The sequence below is a fragment of the Miniopterus natalensis genome, chromosome 21, assembly GCF_054644295.1.
Source record: "Miniopterus natalensis isolate mMinNat1 chromosome 21, mMinNat1.hap1, whole genome shotgun sequence".
In the NCBI taxonomy this organism is placed as follows: domain Eukaryota; kingdom Metazoa; phylum Chordata; class Mammalia; order Chiroptera; family Miniopteridae; genus Miniopterus; species Miniopterus natalensis.
This window is the reverse complement of record NC_142101.1, coordinates 12,162,232-12,187,226: the sequence shown is the minus strand read 5'-3', so window position 1 is coordinate 12,187,226 and position 24,995 is coordinate 12,162,232. Positions and strand designations below refer to the sequence as shown.

Below are 24,995 nucleotides of genomic sequence, written 5' to 3'. Positions count from 1 at the left end.
GCCAGTGAAATAAAATGATCTAACCTGTATTTTTAACAGGATTACTTGGCTCTTATGTTGAAGACAGATGTAGGAAAGGAGGGGAGGGGAGGTAAGGCAGGGAAATCAGTTCAGAAGCTATTGCAATAACACAGGTGAGCGGAAGATCATTTGAAACAGCGTGGTAGCACCCCAGTGAGTGATAATCAGATTCTGGGCCCACTGTGGTGGCAGAGCTGACCTGATTTGCTGACAGATCAGATGTGAGGTGTGAGAGAATGAGAGGGTTTAAAGATAACTCTAAGGTTTAGTTTTGAATAACTAAAATCATGGAGCATTCTAACATTTAGTTGTCAAAGAGTTAAGGAGTAATCAGCAAATGAGACTAAGAATAACTGGTTTGTGAGGAAAAAGAAAACCCGAAGATTAAAGTGCTCCAGAAGCCAAAAGCAGAAAGAGCTATTAGGAGGGGGAAGTGGTCAAGTGGATCAAAGGCTGATGGGTTAAAAGATAAGCACTGGGAAATGATCACTGGATTTTGCAACAGAGGGTAGGGAAATGGGCTAAGGAAAAGGTGGGACTGCCGGGCAGATTAAGACTCAATGTGATATTAGTTTTCATGAACTTGAAGTGGGATTCGTCAGCACGTTGTGTATTTTAAGTAAGCCACCTTCAGCTGCAGTTAGAGAAGCGATGTTGTATTTAAGCAGGGTTGGGGTTCTGCCAAAGGCATCAGACAAACAGAAAGAGGAGCACTATATGATTATCACTGACACAGCATGAGAACTGAGGGTAAAGAGGAACCGTGACAGAACTGTAGATGATGGTGGAATTAAAGGGATATTGGAGTTAAGGCACCAGAGAGTTAAACAGAAAATTACAAGCAAGAGATTATGTCAGGTTTTCTTAAAATAGAAATTAATAAAGAATTTTAGATACTGTAATCTCAAGGAAGATACTCTTACTGCCACGAGAAGGACTGGATGAGATACGGTGGAAGATAAGATCATCAAAGGTGAATGGCAGTTTGCTACGAGCTAGAACTTTTAAGGTCTGAGGAAATATAATAGGAAAAGTAATATAAAGTGTTTTACTAGGCTGAAAAGAGTTCCTTCTTCCTACTAGTCCCAGTTTCCTCTCCCCAGAGGTACTTATTCCTACATATTTTTATAGTGTGTGTGTATACACACACATATATATTTATACACATACACACATACACCTGTGGAAAACAAATACCATTTTGTTTACTGTTAGTTTTGTGACTTTACATAAATATTACACTGTATTCTGCATAGATTTCTACAGCTTGATTTTTTCCTACTTAAAAAAGTTTTTCAGATAGAACGACCACGTATAATAATCAGTTCCTAACACTGAGTTCAACTAAAAAAGGAAAAATATTATATTTAAAATATATATACCTTGAAGCTTTCTACTAAGTTCAAGCTTCTCCTGTTCAAGGCGTTTAATTCTTCTTTCATAAGCTTCAGTTGCTAAGTTGTTATCTAGAGTCCTCTGAACATTAACATCAAGATCCAGTGACGTGGGAGCTGCTGTAACTCTTAAACAGCTCCGATCAGAAAGAACACTGAAGAGAAGAGAAAAAAAGTGGTTTTACACGGAAACAAAGTTTTGAAGAACAATGATAACCCTTTGAAACTGTCCATTTAAAACATGGATTTGAACATCTAGTTACAGTTAGCCATCTAGAATGATTGTAAAACACTTTTGCAAGATTGGCATAAACGACATTTTTAGCAGCATTTTAAAAAATGAAAACTTAAATTGCCCAAATTACCCTGCATTTATTTTAATAACCAAAAATTATAAAATGAAATTTGCTGCAGGGTTACTGGTAGTTTAAAACAATGTAACCATCTAAGTGAATTAGTAGTCAAAAGCACCAACCATGATCCTCTTTACTGGAATTTGTAATTTGAAAGTGAAATGCTTGCTTTAATGCAATCCTCTAAATAAAAATATTTGAAGTACTGGACACTCAGCAGTGAGCAAAACAACTTACCCAAGGTGGAGTTTATATTCCAGTGACAGAGACAAAAATAAACAAGATAAATAAGTAAAATATTCAGTACATTAGATGTTAAATGCTAAGGAGAAAACAAAAGCAGGAAAGGGGAAATGAAGTACTAAGAAGCAGGAAATAAAAATTTAGATAAAGAGGTCAGGGAAAGTGATCACTCAGAAAGTAACTTGGAATGAAGTTCAGAGGGGGGAACTCTGGGAATATGGGGAGAAGCATTCCAGGCAGATGGAACAGAAGTGCAAAAGCCCTGAAACAAGAGTATGACTGGCATGTTCATGGGCCAGAAAGGACACCTGTGTGCTAGAGCAGAGTGAGCAACGGGAATAGTAGTAGTAGAAGCAAACAAAGCGAACCAGGCATGTAGGGCCTTATAAGAACTTTGGTTTAAAGTTAAGATACAAAGTAACCAGAGGTGGGGGCAGTGGGGCTTGGTCCTGAACAGGGAATGACATGTTCTGACTTATCTGTTAGCAGATCACTCAGACAGGTTCAGAGAAAGTAAGAGTGAAAGTTATGAACATCTGAAGTAGATGGTTAAGAGAGACTTTAAGTAGATGATCAGGGAGGTCTCCACTGGGATACACATTAGGAGTCCTCAGTAAGTATCTGAGGGAGCACCCAAGAGTATAAATGGAAAAGATCCAAAGACTAAGCCACGAGACAAGGGAGGTTAGAGGGCAGCAGATGTGGGACTGAGAAGGAATGGCCAGAAAGGTAAGGAGAAATCAGGCAAGTGCCCTGGAAGCTAAGAGAAGAGCCTGTTTTGATGGAAGGAATCATGACAAGATGAAACTGGGCAAATAAGTGAGACTAACCCAAGGAATGATCATTAAATTTAGCAACATGGGGTCAGTAGTGACACGGATAAAAGCAGTCTGTATGAAATGATGGGAGTACAGAGTGGAGTGGTGTCAGAAAGAATAGAATGAGCAAAAAATGACAAAATACAGACAATTGTTGGAAGTAATTTTGCTATAATGCGGAACAGAGAAATGGTTGGTAGCAGGTAAAGAAAGTAGGATTAAGAGAGATTTTATACTTTGCTTTAAGATGGGAGAAAAAACTACATGTCTGTGGGTTGACGTAAATGATCTTCTTATGCAAACGACACAGAAAAACTTATAACAGCAAGCAATGTACTGGAGCAGGCAAGAGGGGATGGAAAGGGCTCACGGTTCATAAAAGGATTATATGGGTCCAGAGGTATGTGGGTGGTAAATGTGGTAATGAGTTTTCTGCTGTTTGCTTCAACCTCACAGTGAAAAAGGAAGAGAGATTGTTAGGTGAGAATGAACATGACAGAGGTCTCAGAGGGAAGTATACAATATGAAATAGATGTCCAGGAGAGTGGAAGAGTGAATACACTGGGGTAATACGGCATATTTACCGGGCAGTAAAAGGGGCACCTGAGGTTGGTAATCATGGCCTTAAAGTGAGACCAGTAAGAATGGTAACAGATTTTTTTCTAGACACTGAACTGCACAGGTACAGGCAGAAAATGGAATTGTAATGATGTCAACTTAGCAAAACCAGTGCAACAAAATGAGATAGTCAAGGGATTGAGAGGGCACTTACAAGGAGTGATTATAATTATTATCATAGAAATTTAAACTAGGGAGGGAGTGAAGAGAAGATACGAATGGAGTAAGAGTCAGTGACGAGATGGTTAAAATTAATGGGTTGAAAATTCTGATTCCGAACACATAGCAAGGGAACTCTTCTAATGCTTGCCCCATTATTTATTCAATAGCAAGGGAACGCTAATTCTTGCCCCACTGTTAATAGTTAGATTCTGAGCTATTTGTCCTATTCTTTCTCCTCCAAAATGAGTTATAATTTTTTTATTTTTCTATTCATTTTGAAATGTCTAACTTATTCCAGTAGTAGCTCCAACCTATTTTAAAATTTTTGATTTACAAAGTTCTCTTATACCTTATATATTTTAAAATCACAATTCATTTTAATTTGCTTTAAAATGTCCAAATTATGTTACCTCTTCAAACTTACCAGCTACTAGTATAGGTAAAACCAACGAAAGGCAGATGGTGGCCAGAAAATGCAGTATGTGTTGGTGGGGGCATTGTTTCCTACAAGAGGTAAAAACATCTGGTAAGAAATAAATAACTATGACCTGTAGGTTGGGTAATAAATATTAACTGTCAATAGGAAATGTGTGACCGTTCAATTTATAAACACTGATAAGTTTGGCACAGATGTTTAGTAATATTTAGACCATAACCACTGTTATTGTAAACTTCTAATAAAATGAAGATAAAAGATGAAAAGTCTGACTGATACTGAGTACAGTCATTTTTCATGTAGTCCATATTTGCAAATTTGCCTGGTCACTAAAATTTATTTGTAACCCAAAATCAATATTCACAGCTCTTTAGCAGACATGTACAGAGCAAAGAAAAATCCAAGTTGCCCTACGTACACGTTTCCAGCTAGAATTGAACAAGGGGGCGCTCTGCCTTCTTGTTTCATTTCTCATGAAACAAGTGTTCTTTCAGAGTCTAAGTGCACCATGCTTTTCACATTTTCATGCTTTTTATGGGTGATTTTGCTGTTAAAGTGGCCTCCAAGTGCCATCTTTTGTTTCTAAGCAAGAAGGCTGTGATGTGTCTTACAAAAAAACTTGTCAGATAAGCTTCATTCAGGCATGAGTTACAGTGCTGTTGGCAGTGAGCTCCAATGTTAATCAATCAACAATATTTAAACAGAAACACACACAAAACAAAGTTAGGTATTGATGGGTTGATAAAAATGTCTTGACCATAGGCTCACAGGAACCTAACCCTACTTTGCCTTAAGGGGCAACCGTTCAACATTCACTAATACAGTGTTCACGGCAACTTTATTGAACATAACTACCATAAGTAATCAGAATTGACTGTACTATGTATTTAATTTGGAATGACTCACAATTTATGTTAGCAGTAAATATAATTCCTATAATAAAACACTGATGAGGAAAGTTTAATTAATTCTTTTTTGTGAGGTTCACAGAGGGAAATATAAGAGAGGTTTCTTTTTAAATTGAATTTATTGGAGTGACATTGGTTAATAAAATTATACAGGTTTCAGGTGTACAATCATATAATATATCACCTATATATTGTATTGTGTGTTCACTATCCCAAGTCAAATCTCCTTCCATCAACCACTGATCCCCCCTTTACCCTCTCCTACCTCCCCCACCCCCCTTTCCACCTCTGGCTAATCACCATACCATTGTCTGAGTTTGGGGTTTTTTTTTTTGCTTATTCCCTTCACCTTTTTCAGCCAGCCCCCCCAACCTCCTCCCTCCCTCCTTTTTGACAACTGTTAGTCTGTTCTCTTTATCTATGAGCCTGTTTCTATCTTGCTAGTTTATTTTGTTTATCAGATTCCATGTGTAAGTGAAATCATATGGTGCTTATCTTTCTCTTATCTACCTTGAATATGGCACTTACTAAACAATGAAAAGTGATATAAAATTAATATAAAAAGTCAGTGCAGAATTAAATCATAAGAAATAAAATAATTGATTTAAAATGACAAGTCAAATTAGGAAGACTAAAAGGCAAAAACCAAAAATTTTATGTTCTTATTTTTCTAAATTCCAATTTGACATAACCTAATGGTTTAGGGCAGAAGCTGACAAACTCTGCTGGCCTGTTTTAGTATTGCCTATGAGCCAAAAATGGTTGAACATTTGGCTAACCTGCTAGTCTGCCACTCACCTCAAACAGGGCTACAACTTCAGGCTAGTAAGCCTGCAGATTTTTTTTGCCCATTCATTTCCTACCAAGGTTGCTGTTTCTAGTGGCAATACCCGTGGGCATGGGTGTTTAGCTCTCCAAATCAAGGCAGCCCCTCTGGCTGCAAAGCTGCTGGGTTTATAAGCAGCTCCATGCTAGCAGTTCTACTGCCCCACCCAAACCTAAGGGAAATGGGAGGGAGCTGTTTTTAACCAAGTTCAGTGGTTTTTCATGAATAGATGCTTCTCAATTTATTTACCTTGGGTTAATTTGTCAAGCCTCAAAATGGTTGTTTCTAACAATTTTGTCTAGTTTCATGTGGTTTTTAAGGAGAGATGTGCCAGCCTCTTCACTCTGTCATCATGAAGTCCACTTTTTAAAGCACCTAATTTGTCCCTTTCTTAGGAAAACTAATGGCGTAACTAATCTAGGGAGTAATCCTTTGAATTTTAATTTTGCTCCCAGTCATGAGTAACTATGTTCACCTCAATCCTCTTAATTTCTTGAATTTGTGAGTCAATACTAGAAGCCACAACTGGCTGACTGATCACTGATAAGGTGGTCCAAAAAATTACTTTATAAGCATATTAAAAAGAAAAGGTGACAGAACTTCTTCACAATGTCATACTCACAGAATTCTTTAAACAATCATCATCCACATCAAAATTTGATGTATCTGTTGGGCTACTAACTTCTGGAATATAAGGTGCTTCACAGTTTCGAATATTATCCCAATCAATTCCACTGAAAAATGGGTGTTTCTTAAAGTCTTCTATTCCATTTTGACCAAGTCGATGTTCTCTGCTACAAATGAGCCTTCGAATAAGGTCCTTAGCATTTTCAGACACATCTGTCACTTGAGCTGGAAACTGAAACCTCTCCTAAACACAGAAAAAAAAAAATAAATCAGTCTTTAACTTAACAAGTAGATTGATTAACATTTATTTTCTTGAAGATACATTTTCCTTTAAATATACCTAATAAATGTATACTGATACAAAATACAGACACTGAAAGAAATACAGGAATGAGAAAAGAATGTCTTCCTAAAGAACTTTTAATTTCTTACGTGACTTAGTCATACATACACTGTAGTAAGAATTAAATGCTAAAGTAACTTAAACTGCTGTCAGAATCAAGAGAATTCATTAAAAATAGAATTTGCTTCTATATTTCAAGAGTAGATGGTTCATATATGCCACATACTAATAATTAAATAATAATAATAAACATTTTTAAAGAATGTAATATGTACTTGACACTACTGGAAGTGCTTTACTTATTTAATCCTCACAGCAATCATCTAAGGTAGGTACTACTATTATCCTAATTTTTCTAGAAGAGGAAACAAGGGCACAGAGCTCAAGCAATTCAGTCAAGGCCTCATACTAGTAAATGGTAGAGCTGGGACTTGGACTGAAGCTGTCCGATTCCAGCTTCTGTGCTCTTTAACAATCATGTTATAGTACAATGACTTCTCTCTGAAATGTTTTCATGCTTTCTACAACTTTGTAGCTATTTACTGTCTTTCAACTCTTCATCACTATTTACCAGATTATCTTTGCAATGAGGTAGAAGAACATAAATTCTATAAAAGTGATTTATATATGTGGGAAGGAAGTAATCATAAATGTGTCAGTAGAACAAATTAAAAAGAATAGATTGTCACTATGGGCTTCTAGTCACATTCCAGGTTTTTGCAATTGCTCACAATTTTCTGAGACTGATCAATCAAAACCTTTTCCTTTTCTCATTATGAACGAAACCTTCCTTTTCTTACTATGAACAATCTATTTCCATTTCACTTGGTACTGAGTGGATTAAAGTTTTATTAATTTGTTCCTGTTGTACATCTAGATAGTTCTTAATATTTTGTGATTGTAAACAATACTGGAACAGGTTTTCTGGTACATACATCTTTGTTCTACTGAAGATTTCCTTAGGGTAGATTCCTGCAGCTTAAGTTGCTCAATCAAAAGTTCCAACCATTTTTTAAGGACTCCAGATACATACTTATAATCTTCTTGACAGAAAGGTTACATCGATTTGTGTTCCTATCAGTAATGTCCATCTCACAGAATTATTTACAGTACCAAGAACTTTTTTTTTTTCATCTTTATCAATTTGACAGGAAAAAGTATCTCATTCTTTTTTTAATTTGAATCTCACTTATCACTACGAAGGCTGAGATTTTATAAGTTCATTCTAGTCATGATTATACTGTAATAGTAATGATTAAAAACTATCTGCTTATGACCTTTATTCTACCAGAAACCATATAATTTCCTACTTAATACCTTCTCCTCTAATAAAATATAGCCGGTTAGAAACAATAATTTTATTTATAATTAATGGACTTTTACTATTCATGTTTGTCATGTCCTCTATTAGCATAGAAATTAGATTGCATACTGTTTTTACAAAAAAATTTCTTTTCAAATATCACATTAAATTTATTATATGTATTATTTACCACATTAATTTGAAAAACAGTAAAGTATACTAACTTTGTGATTCATGATTTTTCCATAGGTCTCCACCAGAGATTCTGCATAAAATGGTGTTTCTCCATAAAGCATTTCATACATACAGACCCCCAAAGACCACCAGTCACACTCAGGTCCGTATCTGCCTTTTCCATCTTCCATGGCTTGAAGGATTTCAGGAGAGATATAATCCGGAGTTCCAACAGCCACTGAGGACTGGACCTGAGGAAGTTCAGAGTTTTAGTAATCTACTAAAATATACTAGAAACAAATAGTTTTAAATTTAAAATATTTACATGTACTTACACAATAGTATCTCCTAACTACAAATTTGTCATTATCTGAATTTAGCTTCCTTGTACATATAAATTAAATTTTACATAATCTCCACACTAACAGTTCTCCAGATATCGTAACACTATAGAACTTTTATTATAACTGTGACTTAATTGACACATTTAGGGTAACAATATGATTTAAATACCATGGCCAGAAAATCAAGTAGTTTCGAACATTCTTTTTTTTAACTGGTATTTTCTGCACTGAAAGTAATGCACAATTGATTCATATGTACCTATAGCTATCTGCCTTTGTTCCATCAGATACTGTTACAACCTTCTCATTGATAATCTGCCTAACATGTACGTATAAAAAACTCGAACTGTGAAAATTTTACAGTTATAGGGGGAAACCCCTGAAAGAACTTGGCAATCTGGAGATTATTTTTAAACACCTTAATGGAAACCTAATGAAATAAATGATAACAATGTCCTGAAAACTACTTATTAATTTAAAAAATTATAAAGGAGGAAAAATATATCCTTCAAAACATAAAGTCCCAATAGAGAAAAATAGTTGGTCATATAATTAGGGCAAGTTTGATGTAAATTAGAAAATGATAGCTAACAAAGATCCTGGAAACAAATTTTGTAAGACACTCTAAAGTAAAAGAAAATTGGTTCCTTATATGATTTAAATGAACATATCAAAAAATTAACATTCTCAAGGTAGAATAATAGTTATTTTGAATTTTCTGGACTAAATTACTATTCTTTTTTTTTTTTTTATTGTTCAAAATATTACAGATGTCCCTTTTTCTCCCCATTGACCCCTTCCACCCTGCCCCACCCTCCTCCCTAGTCTGTCTCCACACCACTGCCTGTGTCCTTGGGTTGTGCATATATGCACATAAATTCGTTGGTTAATCTCTCCCCACCAACCCCCTCCTTCCCTCTGAGATCCGTCAGTCTGATCCATGCTAAATTACTATTCTTAATCATCATTAGAGCATACTTCCTCTTTGGCAATACTGAGATTAAGTAATTTGAAAACTCATCCATTCCAAACTCTGAAAAATACTAGATAAAATACAACCATTTTTTATAAACATATAAATGAGCTTTTGAAAAAAAGCCACAACTCTCTGGGGCCAGTAATTAAGAAATGAATGAGAACCTGGGGTGGTAAGCATTAAAGCAGGGGTGAGGTTGGGGAATTTTTAGTTTTCATTTTCTAGGTACTTGGATTTTAACAGGAGGACAAAGGAAAGGCCTTGAGCTCACATGAGGTTTGAAGTGAGAGGCTGCCCCATATAACCTTTACCGTAGGGTCCACCGTAAACAAAAAGCTGAATTTCAAAAAATCTGCCATTCAGCAGAGAAAGCTGATATGTGAAGAAAACATCCTCCTCTAGAAATCCATAACTTTAGGTCACATAGTCCCACCATTTGGGATTTTAATTCACAGTGCTTATGTGGTCCAAAAGTTCTCAAGCCAAGAAACTGGCAAAAATATTGGCACCAGGTTAGGTGCCTCAGAAAGCCTGGCATAACAAATTCAAAACTATTCTGGAGGGCAGAAGTCAGGAAAAAAGTATTCTTTTCAACAAACATGTAACACATATAAAAATTGAGCTAACAGAAGAGCAAATCTTGACAAACGCCAGAAAACTGGTATCAAATAGACACATTTTCCATTAAAATAAAACTAGAAATAAGCAAATAAATAAGCAAATACAATATTTTGTATATTAAAAGGCATACATCTAAATAATTAATGGTCCACAGAAAAGTTCTAACTAAAATTGGAAAATACAAAAAAAAATAGTAAAATGCTCTATTATCAAAGCTTACGAAGGAAAAGCACAAGCATCAGGAATGAAACAGCATTAGGAACAAAAAAGGACAAAACTACACAAATAACAGATTTTAAAACTAGGAAGAGCGCAACCTAAACAACTTTATACCAATAAAACTGACAACTCACTGACATCAGACCATGTTGACAGAAAAAAAAATATAACTTACCAAAACTGACTCAGGAAGAAATAGAAAACCAAAGAGACCTATAACCCTTAAAAAATTTGAATCAATAGTATAAAATAAAAAAAATTAAAAAAAAAAAAAGTATAAAATCTACCTGGAAAACAAACAGAAGAAAACAAAACTTCACCAAGGCAAGGATGATTTAAATGTGAACTGTACCAATTATATAAGAAACAGATAAGCCCTGTATTATATAAACTATTCTAGAGTCAAAACAGGTAAGGGGAGGAGATATGGCTCTCCTGGTTCATTTGATAAGGCTCGAATAACCTAAAAATAAAAATCAGACAAAAAATAAACTTGAGAAGGAAAATTATACTGCAATATCAAATATTATGAATCTCAGGTATGAATCTCAGGTACCAATCTAATATAAAGTTTTAGCAGAGTTGATCTGAATAGATTCAGCAATTTGTTCAGATATATCAATACAACTTCAAGATAAAATTCTGTTGATCCAAAGAATGAATGATTTAATCTGGACAATCTATGTCATTCATCAGATTAACAGATTAAAGAAAAAACATCCTAATATCATGTCAGTGGATGTAGAAAACTCATTTGATTACAATAACAACCCTAACAACAAACAGTATTCAGAAATAGAAATTTCCTTGATCCAATACAGAATATATTCCAAAAGCTTTCAGCAAACATTATACTTAATTTGAAACTACAGAAAAAAAACCATTAAAATCAGGGATAAGGCAGAGAAGCTCCCTATTACCACTCCTATTTAATATTGTACTGAAGATCACTGACTGCATGGTAAGAGAAAAAAAATAGCATAAAGTTTGGAAAGAACAAAAACCAAAGCTGGTCATTATTTGTGGGTTATATAGTTGTCTATGTAGAAAATCTAGAAAAATCTACAAATTATTTAGAACTAATTAAAATATTTAGCAATCTTGATAGTTTCAAGATACATATACAAAAATCAGCTGTGGTCCTAAAGAACAGCAATAAGCTACCAAACTGCATTTTGAAAAGTTGTTTATAATAACCCCCTCCAAAAAAAATCCACAAGGTGCCTAAGAATAAATCTAATGTTATTTAAAGGTAACGAATTTATAGTGAATATTATTTTAAAACATCACTAACAGACATAAGAAGAAAATCTAAAGCAATGGAGACGCCATATTCATGGATGGCAAAATTCCATATTATAGACATAAATTTCCAGAAAATATCTGGAAATTTAAATCTCTAAATTCAGTGCAAGTCTACAAGCTTGTGTCTGTGAAAGTGTATTTGTATATGTGTATATGTATGTATACAAACCAATAATATAATCCTAACAATCATATGAAAAAACAAATGGCCAAGAATAGCCAAGACAATTTTAAAGGAAGAAAAAAAATTATAGAATCCCCGCCCCACCCCTGTCCCCGAAACTGACTTCTTACAAACATATAGTGATTAAGATGGTACAGTTTTAACTCAGATGTGAAAGCCAAAATGCAAGCTAAAACTTGATTTGGAAAGTCACAAAATTTGGAAAAGGTTAAAATGTGGTTGCTGTCCTGGTAATAATGACCCATACAAAGCCCTATAATCATAACATTTCAGAACTCTGAGGATAATGAGAACATCCTAAAAGCTTCCAGAGTAGGGGGGCGAAGGTTTTAACAGAAGGATCGGATATTAGAATAGCATCAGATATCTCAACAGTAAATCAGAAGACAATGCAATGCTTTCCAAATTCTACGAAAAAAAATAATTTCAAACCTATAATATCAGGTCCTGACAAATTATCAACCAAATATGAGGGTAGAAATGAAGCCATTTTCAGACATGTAAAATTATGAAATATTTACTTCCAATGGAACCTTTCTCAGGCAGCTACCACCTAATGAGGAGACGCGGGATCCAGGAAAGAGAATCCAGTATTAGAGAGCAACATGGTGAATTCCATGATGATGAGGAAAGTCCTAAGATAATATAGTTCTGCAGTCAGCCTGCAGAACACTCTAGATTAGAATGGGAGAATGCAAGACTCCAGTATGGATATTTCCAATGGATGAAAGGAACAACTAAGTTATTTCATGTGTCTGAGAGAGAGGAATTGCTGAATTACTTAATGTGTGATGGAGAGTTCTGGGATATACAGGTGGGAGTCAGAAAACTAAGCAAAATAAAGTAGTTACTACAAGGAGAATAAAAAGTTTTCAAGAAAAAAAGTGTAATTAAAATAAACTGCATGGCACAGCTATGAATAATATTTGTTTTATAAAAAACTGATGAGGATATAATGAAAGATTGTACGATAACTGCACCGGGACAACAGAGAGAAGTGAACGGGTTGGGTGAGATGGGGGTAAGAGACCTGAATCCTCACCTTCCATGGTAGAAACAGATAATATCTAAAACTAAATAACAAGAACTATGTAAGTAAATGAAACAACAGAAGAGCCAAAGGATTTTAAGTGTCTGCCTTTAGAAAAAGAGATTTGGAAGTAGGAAGAACTAGAACAAAGGAACACTGTCTTTTTGTGATGTCTTCCTAACATATGTATAGATCACTTTTGAAAAGAAAATGGAAATAAAACAAGTATAAATGTTTCTTCATTATAATTTCTAAACGGAAGACCAATATGCTATTATGCCCAGGAAACCTATTTTGAGATCAATGAAAAATGAATGACTAGGAAGACACACCAGGATTTCAGGCATAAATATGACCAGGGGAAACCCATGTAGACAGAAATAGTACTAACTGCATTGTGGAATGCACGGGGATTTGGAAGACTGGATATTAGACTCTAGGAGAGGAGCCTAGCTTTGAGTCCAAGGGGGTTATAACACGCAGGACTGGGGAAATACTAGCTTTTCCCCCTGGAGTTCATTTACAGTGTTATCTTCCTCTAAAGAATATTAATTCTTATTTAAGCAGATAAATAAAAATACTTATCTTCTTGAACATGAGTTGGATTACGGTTATACTCTGAGGGCGGATATACAAAAAGTCTATGATTTAAGGCCATTTTTTTGGAGGACCACTTTCAAACTCTTATAATGACTTGGATTTAGGCTGTTAAGACAGGTTTAGGGTAAATCTCACACGTTATGAGAAGTGTTAACTAGCTCTCCTGGGCCAAAATTCCAGTGTCTCCTTAGCACTTTTTCTCCCCTAGCACTGCTTGATTTCCAGTAATCAGTTCAATTTTCAAATGGATAGTATCTATTATTTGGTAAGTCTCATACGGTCTTATACTACATATGCAAAGCTCAACCTTCATGAGGTAACCTCCTATGGATACTTCAGGCCCTTTCTCTATTCAACTCCTTTCTCTCCAATGTAAAGTCCTACAGAATCCAAGCACCCTAGCTAAACTTAATTCTGACCTATTTCCCCTTAGCTCTGTAGGACTACTATACTCTGCTCTAACTCTAGCTTTCTGCATCAGAAATAACAAACTGTCCCAATCCTGGGAAACTGTGGCACACATCACAAATTAATTTCTCTCAGAAGTAACAGTCATGCTATCTGCTGTCCACTGCCTAAAACAGCTGTCTCCAATATTGTGTCCAGTTTTACTGCTGTTTATAAGTGAGAGGACAATTTGGTACCAATTACTCCCTTCCTCATGGCCAGAGGCAGAAATCATATAATCTTTTTTTAAAAGTTACCTCCTGCCTTTGCCAGGTGGCTCAGTTAGTTGGAGTGTCATCCTGTGCACCAAAAGGTTATGGGTTTGATTCCCAGTCAGGGCACATACCTAGGTTGCAGGTTCAATTCCTGGTCAGGGCCCACACAGGAGGCAATCTATCAATGTTTCTCTCTCTCTCTCTAATCATAAACATATCATTGGGTGAGAATTTTTTTAAAAAGTCACCTTCTTAGGATAAATTTTCAGAAGTCAAATTACTAGTCCAAAATAATACGACATTTTCATGGTCTTTAGAATCTATTTTACTAAACTGCTCTCTAAAAACGTTTCTGCCAATTAAAATGATATGTATTTGGACCTCTGCTATATAGTCAGGAAACTGAAGTAAAAACCAAAACCAAAACAAACCAGAGAATAAAATTGGGGCATATAAACTTTTAAGTAAGCGAAAGAAAACAATTGAGGGGCCCAGAGTTAGCAGAACTAAAGCAAACGGTAATATGAAACTAAATCAACCTAGAGGACTTCCTGATAAAAGCATTCATTTTTTAACATAGTCCCTTAGGAAAATCAACTAGAAAAGAAAGATAAAAAATAAATAAAAGCAAAGAAGCTGCATTTTCTTTTTCCATGTAGGATTTATTTTCTTTACCAATCTGGAAATATAAAAATATCTCGAGTACAATAATAAACAGTTCAGCTAAAAAAGGAAAAAAGAAGGGTCTCATAAAAGGCATACTGTAACCACCTTCAGGTCATTAATATAAATACTTAAAATAGCATATGATTTTATAAACAAGCTGTATTATGAATAAGTATGCCTAAATGCCTCTGTGGAAGAAGGTAAAGCATAGAAAGACGAATGGATGAATGGATGGATAATAAAGATGGTTTCTAAACAGATAAAGAAGACCAGTAGCAAGAAAAATGACTGTGGGTAAAATAATTTAAAATTTATCTTTACTTACTGTTCCATCTTCCATCAGTTTCAGACAAGAACCAAAATCTGCTAACCGAATATGTCCATTCATATCCATCAATATATTGTCAGGTTTGATGTCTCTGAAAAAAAAAAACACACAACATTCCGTTTTTAGTTTAGAAGGATAAACATAATCAGATACTTGGTAAGAACCTTTTTGTCTAAAATCTTAAATTATTTTAAAATTAATACTCTAAGAACATCTATTTGACTATTTTATGGGTTCAAATCCTGGCTCCGGTTCATATTAGAACTTTCTTTAACACAGGTCATTTCAGTGTTCTGGAGATAAAAAGTACTATGGTAATTTTCATTGGGGTTAAATAAATAAAAGATCTTATGATCCTACCTTTAAATTTGCACATATTCTAACATGACTGTGGTAGTCCTACTTTCTGCACACAGAGAAGACCATACTTATTTGATACCTACCAATAATACTAACTTCTAGGCCATGAAATTAAACAGGGAAAAATATACTTCCTAGACCCTGAATGTAAATGCAGATAAATTCTCAATTACTTTAGGTCATGACAAAACAAAGAAATTGCTGCATAAAACTGATTTTGGAAAATGACATGAAACAACTGCTTAATGGTGATCTATATTATATAAGCTATCTATTGATGTCAAGTCAGTAGCTTGTAAGACATCCAAATCTAACTAATAACAAAATAAATCATACCAGTTTTTGTATTTGTTTTTCCATTTGAACAATAAAACATATTACAAACCTTGGGAAAATCATACATAAAATGATTGTGTAAAGAAGACCCAGTAATGCAGTTTCTAAACATACTCTCAATATTTTAATTGTGAAAACCATGAGATTAGACCCTCACAGTTCACTCTGCTTTTATAGAAAGAAAAAGAACATTAAGTATTATATATGTAAAAAAATGCTATTGCCATGTGATTAATGGGAGTATGGTAAGGTTATTTTAATTAACCTAAATGATTCCACTTAAGGTCTCTAGACCTCAATTTTCCCACCTGTAATAGGGGGATAATATTAGTACCACTTTAACTATTCAAGTAATTTCTGTGAGTATGTCATAGATCACAGGTTGTCAAATTATGACCCATGGGCCAAATCCAGACCACTGTCCATTCATACATTTTATTATTAGTATATACAGATGCAACCATAAGACTGTATTTTTCTGAATGTCTTTAAGCTTTGTGACTGATACCAAACTGTGTGTAGTGTTTTGCAACTTGGTTTTATTCTACTATGTTTAAAATTTATTTATGTTGATACATTTTGCTCTAGTTCATTAATTTTAATTTTTATATGGAATACTTTCATACCCAAATTGCCTTTTACTGTAGCTGAACTAATTTACAGTCCCATGAGCATCATGTCTGAGTGCTCGGTACCCTTAAAGCTTCATATTAGAGTAGTTTGTCAAGTATTTTGACTTTGTGTCAATCTTATAAGTGAAAAATAGTAGTAAAAATATTTGATTTTTCTGTATTATCAGTGAGACCACCTTTTCATATATTTAGTAGCTTTTACATTAGTTTCTGTGGAATGCCCTTTGCCCATTTTTCTATTACACTGCGATATTTTTCCTGTAGAGTTTCAGGAATACTTTCTATATTAGGAAGACTGTCCCTCTGCCCATTATATGAGTTGCAAATCTTTTTATTCCAGTGAACATTTGGTTTTTTAGTTTGTTTATAGACTTTTCCTCCCATGCACTCTTTTGTGTGTGTACTGAATTTATCAATGTCTTCTTTTATGCTTTTGTGAATTTTAACTCAATTAGAAATACTATGTCCTCATTGAAATTGCAAAGGAATTCTCCCATGTTTCATTTCATGGGAACACTTTAAGTTTAATTTTTTTATGTATCAATGTTTAATACATCTGAAATTCTTCCTGGGATACCATGAAAGGTATGATCTAATTTTATTTTTCCCTCACACCATTTATTTAACCTGACTTGAGATATAACCTTAATCACATGTTAGTACTTACTTATAGGTATTTGGGTCTATTAAAAGACTTTCAATTCTGTTCCATTAGTTTATCTTTTCAGACAGTAGAAATAATTATTAAACACATATTTTAATATCTAATAGGGACAGTCTTCCTCACTGTATAGTTAGTTATACATTTCTTAATAAATATATCCCTAAGTAGTCCGTATTTTTAACATATTATGGAATCTTTTCTTCTGTATCTTTTTATAATTATTGATTGTTGCTAGATTAGAAACTACTTCAGAAAAACAGGATTTTTTGCCAGTTTTTTTCACTACTGGACTCTCAGCACCTGGAAAAGAGCCTGAGCCACAACCAGATGCAGTAAATATTTACTCCATGAATTAGACTACAAAAGCTATTGATATCCTTTTTGAACTATTTTACCATTTGTAGCTTTTAGGTTAATTCTCTTTGATTTTCCATGTATAATATTTCATCTATAAATGTGATAATTTTACTATTTTTATACTTCTAATGTGTGTTTTTTTGCCTGTTTGGCTAGTATCTTCAGTACAATGTAAAATATTATTGGTGACAATGGACATCTTTGTTGTGTCCTGACTTTAGTAATGTTACCAATTAAATAAGCATGTTTGACTTCTAAGGGATGAGATACACATACAGCATGTTAAGGAAGCACACATCTATTCCTGTTTTATTGAAAAACTATTTACTAAATTTGGCCTGGCCGGGCGTGGCTCAGCGGTTGAGCATTGACCTAGGATCCAGGAGATCCGGGTTCAGTTCCTGGTCAGGGCACATGCCTGGGTTGCGGGCTGCAGCCGATCAATGACTCTCTCATCACTGATGTTTCTGTCTGTCTGTCTCTCCCTCTCCTTTCCTCTCTCTGAAATCAATAAAGATATATTTTTTTAAAAAAAGAAAAACTATTTACTAAATTTAACAACTCTTCTTAATAAAAAATAATCAATTTTAAAATGCAAACATTATATGTCTAAAATTTATAGCAAGAAATATCAGCATTAAATATCAGGATATTAAAGATATTGGGCTAAATAACAGGAAAAAATAGCTTAAAGGAGATGTGCCTGCCTTTGGAAAGCAGGCATTAAGAGGTATGGAGGGGGACTATTTTTCAATATAATCTTTATACTAATTGAGTTTTAATTATATGCAGTATTGCTTGATTAAAATTAATTAAAAACCAAAAATACATGTGTATAATGTCTGAGTCATTTAATCCAAGAATATGAAAATATTTTGACTAAGCCACTATGATCATCTGCAGTAATATTTTTCAGTCAAAACAGTTAATTAATGGATATCAAGATCACAGATAAACACAACAATGTTATAATGATAACACTAATTGGTCTCTGCTTGTCCAACAGGAAATACAATTATACATTTCATACACGTAATATGTTGCCTTCTGACTCACTGCACATCTCACGCAGCCTATTCCATGGCTGAAAAAGAAGTCTCTCTGTTCCTAAAATGGTTAAGAGCAGATGAAAACTCTCCTGCTCTTCTGAATTAATAAGACCTCAGGAGGATATGAGTTAGCCCTCTAGTCACCTGTTGGGTCTGAAAATATTTTATTTCTGTTTTGGGAACAAAGTATAACACTGATATGAGGTAGAACTTAAAGTACTCATAGGGAGGAGGAAATGATGACTTTCCATCTAGCTGATGCTAAATATGACCTGAATTACTAGGCAAACGTAGGCCTAAAATTTATATAAGTCCATGCACTTTATCACCTCAAACAAAGAAAACACATCCCTTCCTTCTTTTCCAACCAAAGACTACAGCTTGACCTTTTGTAGCTTCCTTTTTCCTTCCAGATTATTATTTTCATCTAAATCTAATTCCATAGTGGCCAAAAGAAAAATGTCTGGGAGAAAGGATACAAAATATGACTTGAACTGGACCTAACCTATACAGAGATAGCTCTGGTTCTCTTTGCACTCCAGGTTTCTGAAGTGTGGGCAAAGTGAAACAGAGACTCCAGATTCAAATCCCCACAAATGTCAGGGGAGGTGTGGATGCTGACCAACATCCATCATCTGAGTAAAGAATGCTCTTCATTATAAGAATGTTCTCACTGTAGTACAGGATGGAAAGAGATCCCAAATATACACTAGGTAGAAAGATGTTTACACTTACATATTGTCAGTACACTTGCTCATGGAACCTAGTCAGCACTTTAAGAAACTCAAACAGCCCTGGAGAGGCCCATGTGAAAAGAACAAAGGCCCTAGGCCTATATCCCTGGCTGAACTCAAAGCTGATGAGCCATACTACCCATGTGAGTGAGTCATCTTGACAGTCCATCTTCCAACCTCAGGTGTCACTACAACACATGCCAAATAGCAGAGACACACCAGTCCCTGCCTATCCCTGCCCAAACTGCAGGCTCATGAGTAAAAAGTGACTGTTGTTTTATATTAGTCACTATATTTCAGGGTCTACAGAGATGTGCTGTCTTCTCCTTCAATGGAGGGCATTGCTCCCATTGTCAGCAGACAGCTCCCAACTGTCAGCTCATTCAAAGTTGCAAAGAGCCTCTTCACCAGAAGGCCTGCCTTTCTTGGGCAGCCCATATCGATTAAATGACATACAGAAATACAAAGACTTGGCCATTTTGACGAACTGACCTGATGGGCCACAAACTCTCCAGAACACCTAGTAGGGCTGGCTAAGGTTTGGCCTGCGGTGCAATCTGACTTCTCCCTCTGCCTAATCCTGCTTCTGCCAACACCCTTCCACAGGTATTAACGCATCTTGCATTACACAGTCTGTCTCTGTGCCTGCTTCTGGAAAACACGTTCCACAGCAATGGATAAACAGAACAACAGGCCAGCAGAACTGCACTTCCTGATATAAGAAGCAAAATAACATCTGGCATTCAGAACCACTCTGGGTCTCTGGGTCAGTGACATCTTGCAAATAAGGTAGCAGCCAGCCAACCAGATACCAAGTATTGTCAATAAAAGGAGTGGAAGGGAAATTCAGGCAAAACATTAATTCTAACCTTGACAATCAATGAAAACAGAGAAAGAAATGTTTAGAAGAGATAAAATCTCTACACTATCAATGTAAAAACATTATTCAAGTTTTTTCCTAACTTGAATATGAATCATACCAATTATCATTAAAGTTCCTAAAGTCAATAATTTTCCTTGTCCCCAAGCAAAAGTGAATTACATTTGGCTTAAGAGGAACAGTATTATTTTAAAACTCTCAGTCAAAATTAAAATTTATAATGATACATTTTTTATTTATAACATTAGGAATAAAAAAGCATTCCAAAACAATGAGCGTATTGAAAAGGGCAATATTCTGTGGGCCATTTTTACTTTAATACTGACTTCACCACACCATCAGTACCAAAGTATGATTATTATAAATATTATGCCTGGAATAGAAAATGTGGATATAACAAACTGGATTCTTCTGGAGTTTCTTCAAATAATTCTCAAATATATTTGAGAATTACTGTAGCAATATAAAATTACTTTAAAATGTATTCATGTACTGTTATGTCATCTAGGCATTCCTTCCTGTCTTCATTGAAATCAACTTGTTTCAAAAATTTATACTTATTCACTTGACTCTTCTCTGATAAATCCAATTTCATATTCCAAAAAGTTAACACAACTCTTCAAACACATAGTTCAAGCTGCCTCATCCAAGTAACAGGCATGTTTACACTGATATTATTGCTGTGTCCATCATATAAATTGCTATACTAAATGTAGATTGCCCAGACAATGTGATTTTGCTGTAAGAAAGCCCTGACTAAAGGCCAGTGGGTGGTCTTTATAGTGAAGAACCAATGTTACCCAAAGACAGGGTCTGGCCTTTATCCTCAGCTACAGTGAGGTGATCCCTAGGCTCCTGGAATATCATGCCTGATGGGAGTGTCTTTGTTTGCCTGGGGGCTTAGTCACCAAGCAGTCTAACAATGTGATTTATGAGGGATGTAATTTATATGAGACATGTGGTATCAGTTTTACTTCTGAAAGGGACTGGAAACTAAAGGTATCATCCCAACCTCTGGGAAGGGCTAGAGACTAATGGTCAGTCATGCAGGCAATATGCTGAGACTCTCCCCCAAAACTCTGGAAACCAAAAGCTCAAGCGTGTTTCCTCGGCTGACAATACACCATGCTACTGCTACACATGAATGCATCTTCACCCAATGCATTTCGTACTTCTCTTGAACTCTGCCCTATGTGCTTCTTCTCTTGGCTGATTTTCATCTGTACCCTTTCCGTGTAATTAACTGTAACTCTAAGAACAGCTTTCAGTGAGTTCTGTGAGACCTTGTAAGTTAAAGAAACTGAGGGAGTTTTGGGGAAACACCCGAACCTACAATTGGTGTCAGATGTAAGGGGGGGTCTTTTGGGACTGTTCCAACTCTGAAGTTGGCCCAAAATCCTCACAGTTACTGAAATACCAAATGAACTATAATATAATGGTTGTTTTTATGTAAAATAATTTCAGTAATGATACACACCCTGAATTCACCTATAGCTAAAAAATTTTAACTATAACGTTATCTACTTTAGTAATTTCAGATTATACAAATACCTCCTCTATTAGCAATATGAAAAATTCCAGTTTTGAAATGTGACTCCAGGCTGGGAAAGACTGAAGGCAGTTTTTTATTAGCTTCATGCCACAAAGTATTTCTATCTCACTATAAAAGTGTAATGATTTTACATATACCAAGGGGGAAACTGCCAAATCATACCACGAATCCAAGCTGAAAGAGATGAAATCAGCCCAACGCCCTGGTGGAGGCCCAGCACATACCTATCCTTCATAAAATTCTTATGGGATAAGGGATGAAAAACTCTTTAGGACTGAATTCCATGGTATTTCTCCCAACAAATTCTATCAAAATAGGTTTGATCCATTTCCTATAATGTCTCAGTACATTTTACACTAGAGTTAACCATATTATATAAAATGTTATTAACATTAAGTAGATGAGGTTAATAAAAACTGTAAGTACAAACCTTGAACAGGAACAAATCCCACTGGGGAAAAATAGGAGTTATGAAGAAATCCATGAATAAGTGAATTATTTTAAGTTTTGGTTTTGTTGTATTTTTGAACTAGGGTAAGAAGAGATTACTTCAAAAAAACACATTCCACCCTAAGAATTTGTTCAAGCCAGTACTTAACTTTAAAACAAACACAGGAAAGCACACGTATGCCATTAAGTTCCATGAAACCAGCTTAGTTTGCCTTCAGAGAGAGATTCCATTCAACAAAAAGCTAGTGTGCCTGAGCCCTTAGGATCTTGGTCTGATCTGAAATTTGAACATTTTCACATGAATTAACTATGCCAGAAAAGAAGTAAAAATATGCATGAAAAATATGAAAACATAACTTGAGAACGTCTGCTCATTAGCTTTTTTATCCTGGTTTAGGTTCTTTTAAATGTAATTTCAACCTCAGGACTCTTTAGTCCCTCACCTGTTTTGCCATTTTGTTGCACACGATTTTTAAGTTATCCAAATCTATTACAGAATGTGGCGTGAAGGAAAGAAATGACTAAAGAACTTGACTATGAGAAAATAAAAGCCAGTGGACACTATACAACAGTGACTGACGTAACCATTTTTGAAATTTAAGTATAATTTGGTTTAAATATCAGATACAACAGAGTAACTGTTCCTAAAATATGATTTGACAATGAGAGTGCTATATTGCAGCGACCTATTAACCCACACCAATTAAAACCTTGAAACAACCACAAGGCTCCACTAGGTGAAGCAAACCGCCAGAGAGAAATAATAAAATACATCCATTGAGCACAACAGGAAAATATCACTCTATGCCTCTAGAAGCTTAAAATCTAATGGGGAAAATAAGGCAAACATAAAAATCAATAACATGATAAGCAACAGTAGCTTACACTTTAGCACAGCACATATAAATTATCAGTGATCATTTATTACATGAATTGTTTACATCAGTTCATCTCATTACTGTGTACCAATTTCAGGGATGTGATGTGCCTTGTAGAAGCAAGACAATTAAAACCATTTCAGAATAAATATTTTGGTTGGTGAGAAATGTATTTAAGACCATAATTAACAACTCTGGTATAAATAGACCTCTGCTTCTAGATATTACATGAGGCAATGAAACAACATCTTACTCACCTGTGTACATAATGCAGCTGATGAACTGAATCAATTGCTATCACCATCTCAGCCAAGTAAAATCGAGCCATATCTTCAGGCAATCTATCTTCAAATTTGCTGAGCAAAGTAAGCAAATCCCCACCAACATAATAATCCATAACCAGATACTGGAGAAAAAACAATAAAATGTACTCAATAAATTTAAAAGGGTGAAAAATAGTATATTTAATGTAACCCAAGGTCAAATAGCACTAGGTAAAAGACTTGTCAACTGACAAAAAGCTACATACATTTATCATCAGCAGTCATTATAAAACTTGTAAATTTCATAAAGCAGTAAAATAAATTTTTAAAAATTGGGTCAGGAACCACATAGGATTACTATTGTTTTGTTGTTGTATTTTGCAAAGTAACATCATCATCACCACCTACAACAACAGACCACAGTTTTACCAACATTTCACAAAAGAATGAACATTTTAATTCTCCAAAGTGGATTTTAAAAAATTCAGAATATAAGATAGTTCTTTACATTGAATAAATTCATCATCATCACTACATTTTCCTTATTTCATCTTGGACCAGTAACAACTTTATTATAACCAGCACTTGGATAAGCATTTGAAAACCATTATAATATAGAATACAGTAATTCTCACAATATATATGTTTCTCTTCCTATTTCTGATAGTGTACAAATATCAGAATGGACTTTTCTAAGGTACATGTAAACAGAAGCCAACTAATTTTAGATATGGAATGAGTTTGTGTCTGATATTGTGATTTATAAGAAGTGTGTGTGTGTATAGGCACAAAGCTCCTGAAAACCCTTAGAATTTCTTAACTGACAAGATAAAGGTGTCTGCCTTTTGTTACTGATAACAAGCAACTTTTAACCACACCAGAGTTGACGTCAATGAGGCAACTTTTTGGAAAGCTCCTAGGTAACCTAAGGATGGGAGCTGGCTGCCAGGGGAACCAACCAAGATTAAAGAGTTGGAACTTCAGTCCCACCCTCTCCCCACCCCAAGAAAGGAACTGGAGGTTGAAATCAATCATGATTGGCCCAGGATTTAAACAAACATACTTATGTAATGAAGCCTTCATAAAACTCCAAAAGGATGCGGTTTGGAGAGCTTCCAGGTTGGCCAACAAATGAAGGTGCTGAGAGAGTGGTGTGATCTCAGAGAGGGCATGGAAGCTCTGTGTCCCTTTCCTCATGCCTTGCCCTATGCATCTCTTTCACCTGAGTTCTGTGAGCTGTGCTAGCAAATTAATTGAACCCACAGAGGGAATCTAAGCATGTCATTGCATTGCAAATGAATCACTTGGGATTTTTAACTATGGACATTTCCTTTTCATTTGCACCAAGTCCCAAAAATTAATGCTAGAACTACAGTTTGAGCTCAAAAGATCCATCTGCTGCAAATCTGTGTGGGAAAGGAGATCTCACTTCTTTTTCTTTTGACAGCATGGGAAGTAGATAAAGCAACTTGACATTACATGTGATTCAAACAATGTTAGTTGTCAAAATGAATTCACCGTAATACAAGTTTTGCATGTAAGTGCTGCTTTGCCTTGTAATTTGGGTTATAATTATTTTTAAAATATATCAAGTCTACAGGAAAAGCTACTTTCCAAAGCAATTCAGTATTTCACAATAATGGTTGAGGATGGGGTTTTTTGTTCAAAAATATTTCAGT

The 24,995-nt window shown here is 35.0% G+C and overlaps 1 protein-coding gene across 6 annotated transcripts in view; it reads right to left on the bottom strand.

Moving 5' to 3' along the window:
- The window catches only part of CDC42BPA (CDC42 binding protein kinase alpha), a 145,261-nt gene that overhangs the window by 74,239 nt on the left and 46,027 nt on the right, over positions 1 to 24,995 (bottom strand). For all 6 annotated transcript variants that reach the window (XM_016201428.2, XM_087828890.1, XM_016201421.2 and 3 more), the window contains exons 5-10: positions 23,311 to 23,459; positions 15,159 to 15,252; positions 8,277 to 8,477; positions 6,402 to 6,650; positions 4,034 to 4,113; positions 1,404 to 1,570 (exon numbers count right to left, since the gene is read on the bottom strand). In XM_016201428.2, the coding sequence (XP_016056914.2) occupies positions 1,404 to 1,570; positions 4,034 to 4,113; positions 6,402 to 6,650; positions 8,277 to 8,477; positions 15,159 to 15,252; positions 23,311 to 23,459 (940 nt within the window). The remainder of the gene's footprint in view (positions 1 to 1,403; positions 1,571 to 4,033; positions 4,114 to 6,401; positions 6,651 to 8,276; positions 8,478 to 15,158; positions 15,253 to 23,310; positions 23,460 to 24,995) is intronic.